The sequence below is a fragment of the Oreochromis aureus genome, linkage group 3 (genome assembly GCF_013358895.1).
Source record: "Oreochromis aureus strain Israel breed Guangdong linkage group 3, ZZ_aureus, whole genome shotgun sequence".
In the NCBI taxonomy this organism is placed as follows: domain Eukaryota; kingdom Metazoa; phylum Chordata; class Actinopteri; order Cichliformes; family Cichlidae; genus Oreochromis; species Oreochromis aureus.
In genome coordinates this window covers 129,010,555-129,016,935 of record NC_052944.1, presented here as the reverse complement: position 1 = coordinate 129,016,935, position 6,381 = coordinate 129,010,555, and the positions used below count along the sequence as shown (strand labels likewise).

The window sequence follows — 6,381 nt, the reverse complement described above, 5'->3', positions numbered from 1 at the left end:
TGGACACCATGATACCCTTTAATTACAAAATCCAAAGTATATTTAAACCAGGTCTATTGAATATTATTTCTGGTTATTTCTGGTTTCTTTTTGCATTTTTTGTAGAATCTTTTGGATTCTTGTCCATCTGCAATCAAACTTCTGGCGTTGCACTGTAGGATAATCATACTGTCCTCTCATGTGGTCCTCCTACTTACCACTCTCCTCCAAGTCTTTTATTAAGATGCTCCCAAGAAATATCTTTGATGCCAAAAAACCTCTCTGCTCGTTTCACAATTATTATAATTTTCTCCGTTTCGTGTTTCACTTGGTCTGTGCAATTTATAACACAGGCAATAAACAAAATCATCTTCTCCACTGTCAGTCCTGTATGAGTTCCATGTATCTGTACTAAATCTGATGTTGACATAGGTTGAACCTTTCCTGTCTCATTCTTTGCCTTCTGTACCTTCTTGACAGCCTCTGCGTAACTTATGTTGTGAGCTACTTTGACTTGTTCGACCTCCATGGCCTTCTTCCTAATTTCACAGCCCCCATAACTTACCCTGTGCTGCCCCCCACAGTTATTTTTCCTGTACACTGCTTTTATCCTGTGCACTATCCCCACATTCCTCATGTCTGTGGTCACCTCCACACTTGGGGCAACTCTGTTGCAAACTGCAGCGATGTGCCCATATCTTTGGCATTTACAGCACCTGAGGGGCGACGAAACGTATGCTCAAACAGGAAAGCTCATGCATCCTATTTTAACCCAGGCACGTTACTGATATTCCAAGAGCACTGACAACCCTTTTCTTGACAACCCTGGTCCCTTCATCCAAACTGTTCTCCTCCAAACTTCTTTACTGCTCTGTGTCCCAAACAAACTTTCCTCGTCCCTCTTCCTGATCCTCCCCTACTAAGCGGCGTCCAGTTACCAAAATCTATCTGATTGTCATCATCTACCTAAGGCGCCATTCAGGGAGTCACATACCAGTTTTGCCAACCTTCAAAGTCCGTGATCCCACAATGCGGTTTTCTTGTTCTCAAACAGTTGTATCGTGCTCCACCTCCTGCTCCCTGCCTGCCTTTACAAAACTGTATAATTCAGCGTAAATTAGGCAGAAGGCAGAACAGACAATCTGACGCTTTGTTCAAGTGCATCAAAAACTCTGTGTAAATAATCATTCTGTACATACAATAATTTTTAACCTTACAACTGTTTACAACTTGCATAGTTCCCATTTCTGTATAACTGTATATCTCATATTTCTGTAAAGTTATTTATTTCATATTCTGTATAGTTTTTCATATTTATATCCTGTTCATATCCTGTACATAGCTTGTACTCACTACAGCCTGTACATACCTATAGTTATAGAATGTTCACAACATACTTCATACCGTGTACATTATAACATACCACAATAGACCCATTTCTGTAATATACTTGCATATCTATACTATTGCTAATATATATTGTAATATATCTATATCACTAAAGCACTTCTGGATGGATGCAAACTGCATTTCGTTGCCCTGTACCTGTGCATGTGCAATGACAATAAAGTTGAATTCTAATTCTAACTATTGGAATTGAATCCAACTTTCTGAAGCAGATTTCTTATCAGCTGCTGTTTTAAACATTTCTAATTTCCTCATGAACTGTATTAAACTCTGTAAATGAACTGAGGACTATTTCTACATTAGAAACTATGGATTCATTTTCCCATTCACTTCTGTATGTCAGTGTATAAAAGAATATAAGACTGGGCTCCATGGAAACACTTGGACTAGTCTCAGCTGCCTTCTTTCTGTAGTCATTCCAACATAGTCCTTTTTCTTCTCCAGCTTCTGTTTGAAATCCTCTCACAGAGCTTGAATCCTGCTTTGTTGTCATGTTTGGGCCTGTGTTAGGCTGCTCTGTGTTCCTCTGCTTTAACACACACCTCACCACAACAGCTGTGTGGGTCGTCTCTGTAGCAGCCATATCAGCTTCTGCTACCATTAACATCATCACATCTCTAACTTCACCTTTATTAGCGCTGACATTCATGTCTTTCTTTTCTCTGTCTCTGTTTCCACAGAAGCTCAAAGTCTCTGCATCCTGTTTTTATCTGCTATCATCAGATCTTTAACAGCCTCATTCACATCCCTCATATACTCTACAGCCTCATCAGTACTGACTTCATCTTCACTGACTGATGGAGCACAACATGAACCTGTGGAGGCTGAAAAACTGTCCTGTCAAACATCTCCCCATCACCACTCCATTTCTGTCAGCCTTTAAATGAACCCTGCTCAAGTCTGTCACTTCTGTTTGGAGCCAAAAGGAAAAACTGTTGTTCAATCGTTTGAAAAGACACAACATTTCTGAAAGCACTCAAACTTCTTCACATTTGCCTTCAGACACATCCTGAACATTTATGAACTAAAGAAAGTTTCAAACATCAAAGATCTGAAATATAGAAAAACAACAACAGCTGCAGTCAGTAAACTCACCTCAGAGTCTCAATCGACAGTTTGGACTCTCAGTCCAACACACAGAAGCTTCACTCCTGAATAATGCAGCTTGTTTCTACTCATGTCCAGCTCTGTCAGATGGGAGGGTTGGACTTCAGAGCTGAGGCCACAACTTCACAGTGAGTCTCTGAGAGTCCACACCGAGCCAGTCTGTGATTATAGAAAATATAAAAATTATGAAAGCAGAAAATCTGCATTATAAACACAGACTGAATGTATATGAAGACAAAACAGAGTGAGGTCATAATCTGATGAACATCTGCTCTTTACACCTGTGCTTCAGCTCCTCTTACTGTGTTTGACATGACACAATGATTCCGTCTCTCTGATTCAGTTTCTTTCAGACCTGCAGACTTTTAATGCGAATCTTTGTTTGACTTTAATCTGCAGATGAAGGAGGGGCGATGTCAGATCTCACTGACAGACTCCTATCAGTGAGATCTGACTCTGATCAAGTGAGTGAAGACACACATTTGGACTGTTTCCTGTTTTAATCTGATTCCAGAACATTTTGAATGAATTCAGCTCAGTGAAGAGTTCCAACTGGAAAGATGATCTCTGTTTGCTACCTGCTGCTGTCAGATGCGACTGTTCACGATCCACGCGGGAAAAACCTGCTGACTGTTTCCAAACAGAGCAGAAATCTCATCACTGGACAATAATGATGAATGAACTCAGAGCTGCTGATATAATATCTGATTTCAGGGAACTAAACACAGAAATGATTGGCTCATTTTAGCTTTCTGAGCCATTATCTGCTGGTGTGTCGCTAGTTGGCGAAAATGATTTGTATTCCTGTTCAAGGCTTCAGTGTTTATGAGTCCAGATCCAGGTGACAGCAAGTCAAAATGATGTTACCTGTCTGTGTCCAACAGCAGCCTGTATTCACTTTGAATATTGTTATAACCTGACATGGATCAGTTTGTCTTTGATTGGTTTGTAAATGTCACTGTTTCCATTGGACCTGGTGGCGGTACAAAGACAGAGAGGAGAGAAAGGAGAGAGGATGGAGACAGCAAAGAGAGCAAACACAAACAGGTGAGAGTGGACAGGTGACCAAGGTCAGCAACCAATCAGAAGCTTCTATTTGACCCACAGTCACTGATGATGACTGCACATAACCAAGCAGTGTGTTACTCTGATATCAAATATGGATCCTGCTCTTATAATAATGATCATCAGATGGTATTATTGTGTTATTTTGTAGCTGAATACGATGTTTGTGTGATTATCAGTGAAAGAAGCAGTGAGGAGGATGGAGAGAGAGAGAGAGGACAGAGGGTGAAGTTAGAAACACTAAAAGGATTTTTCATGGATGATTTGAGTGATTTCCAGCAGGACAGTTAAACATGTCAGTGGACGTCCTAAAGAACATATTCACTGATATGAAACGTGTCATTGAACAGGATCAATATCAGTGGAAACATGGTGGAAACAGCTGTGACTGCATGGATGTGACACACTTCAAATCTGTTCTCCACTCTTGGATTTGGGATCCATGGAGCTGCTGCTGAGTCTGTACAATAAAGGATGGTGTGGAAGGCTGCAGCGTACGGACACAAACACTTTGTGGTTACAACCTAAACCTCCCACCATCTATAAAGCACTGATGACATCATGACGTTTGCCAGGAAGTGAGCTCGGGGATGTAAACAGCAGCCAAAAACACAGCAGTGAATTCCATCAGCAGAAAATAGGGATGAAAATTCAGCAGCAACAACTAAACACTGAGCAATCAGCTCTGTGATTAATGAGGACATGAAGGCAGACGTTGGTCATTAGGGCAGCAGCAGGAATGAGAGTGAATCCATGAGCTGCTGTGACATCAGCGTTAACTCCCAGATCTGACACATGTTCAGTCAGATGTCAGCAGTGTCTTCTCACTCAGTTTGTCCCACTGTTGGCAGTAAGAGACCACAGCTGGTTCACCTCTGAACCCTCACTCTGAACTGCAGCACTGTCACTCAGGGACTTTAAATCGCACTAAACGAGAGTCTTCCTCAGCACCTTCTTCCTCACTCACCATGTTTATGTGTCTGACTTCATTTCCTCATTAATCAAAGAGATGATGACCTCAAAGAGCTGAAGGAGACGTAATGACACACACACACACACACACACACACACACACACACACACACACTACAATAACAGCCTGTAGTTGTTCACTAGCTGATAAATTGCCTTAAAGAAGAAACAGAAGCGATGGAGGTCTGAAAAACCATCACAGATCAAAGAGTAAGGAGGAGAAGCTCAGACGGTGACTGCTCTGGATATTTTCTTACTGTTTTTTACATCAGAGTTCACTTCACTACAAAGAAACTTTTCATAGATTCTTACTTCTGTCTTCTCTCTAACAGCAGCGTCTGAATGACCAGCAAGAGCAGCAGCAGATTTAAAATACTGCCCCCTGATGACACAACACAGGTACTACATGTAGATGTGCGTCTACAACACACAGCGTACCACTACCAATTCAGGATCATGCTACGTGCACACACACATTTCCTGATCAACAGAAAATATAATTTTATTTGAGAAACTCAAACTAATGACAGTCGTTTAGTGCTGTGTATATCTGAAGAACTAAACTACTAATCTACACTAATTAATGATGTTAATGATCACATCTGGACTCACCGAGCCTTTCTGCAGTTCCTCACAGCTGGAATCAGTCTCTGTCGTCCTCCCTCTGATGTGTTGTACTTCTGCAGGTCCAACTCATCCAGAACCTCCTCTGACATCTGCAGCATGAAGGCCAGAGCTGAGCAGTGGATCTCGGAGAGTTTCTTCTCTGATCTGTTCTCTGACTTCAGGAACTCTTGGATCTCCTGATGTACTGAGAGGTCGTTCATCTCCATCAGACAGTGGAAGATGCTGATGCTTCTGTCAGGAGAGATTTCATCACTGTTCATCTTCTTCAGGTTGTTGATGACTCTCTGGATGGTTTCTGGATTGATCTCTGTCTGACCCAGCAGACCTCCTAAGAATCTCTGGTTGGACTCCAGAGAGAGGCCATGAAGGAAGCGAACAAACAGGTCCAGGTGGCCGTTTTTACTCTGTAGGGATTTCACCACAACTCTCTTCAGGAAGACATCCAGTGAAGGGAAACTATAAGACTTGAATATGTTCTTTAAAAAAGATATGTTTGAGTGCCTGTTTTTGTATTCTTTTAGGAAGTTCCCTAGAAAACCTTCCAGCACCTCTGTCTTCCTGTTGGTGAAGCAGTGGAACATGTAGACTGCAGCCAGAAACTCCTGGATGCTCAGATGAACAAAGCAGTAGACTGGTTTCTGGAAGATCACACACTCTCTTTTGAAGATCTCTGTACAAACTCCTGAGTACACGAGGCCTCTGTCACATCAGACCACACTGCTCCAGGTCTTCTTGGTAGAACATGATGTTTCCTTTCTCCAGATGTTCAAACGCCAGCCTCCCCAGCTTCAGAAGAACTTCCCTGTCAGCCTTTGTCAGCTCCTGTGAACTCGTCTCATGTCCCTCATGGTACTTGTTCTTCTTCCTCTTTGTCTGAACCAGCAGGAAGTGTGAGTACATGTCAGTCAGGGTCTTGGGCAGCTCTCCTCTCTGCTCTGTAGTCAACATGTGCTCCAGAACTGTAGCAGTGATCCAGCAGAAGACTGGGATACTACACATGATGTGGAGGCTCCTGGATGTCTTCATGTGGGAGATGATTCTGCTGGACAGCTCTTCATCACTGAATCTCCTCCTGAAGTACTCCTCCTTCTGGGCGTCAGTGAAGCCTCGTACTTCTGTTAGCCTGTCAACACATGTAGGAGGGATCTGATTGGCTGCTGCAGGTCGGGAAGTTATCAGGCGAGCCGAGGGAAGCAGATTCCCTGGATGAGGTTTGTCAGCAGC

At 42.5% G+C, this 6,381-nt stretch overlaps 1 protein-coding gene across 1 annotated transcript; it reads right to left on the bottom strand.

The window, feature by feature from the left end:
- Positions 1-2,497: 2,497 nt before the first annotated feature.
- LOC120438081 (NLR family CARD domain-containing protein 3-like) lies at positions 2,498-5,822 on the bottom strand. Its single transcript, XM_039608535.1, has 2 exons — positions 5,143-5,822; positions 2,498-2,652 (listed from the first exon to the last, which is right to left on the bottom strand). The coding sequence occupies exons 1-2, from the start codon at positions 5,736-5,738 to the stop codon at positions 2,577-2,579; spliced, it is 672 nt and encodes a 223-aa protein (XP_039464469.1). The 5' UTR covers positions 5,739-5,822; the 3' UTR covers positions 2,498-2,576.
- Between the last annotated feature and the right edge of the window lie 559 nt (positions 5,823-6,381).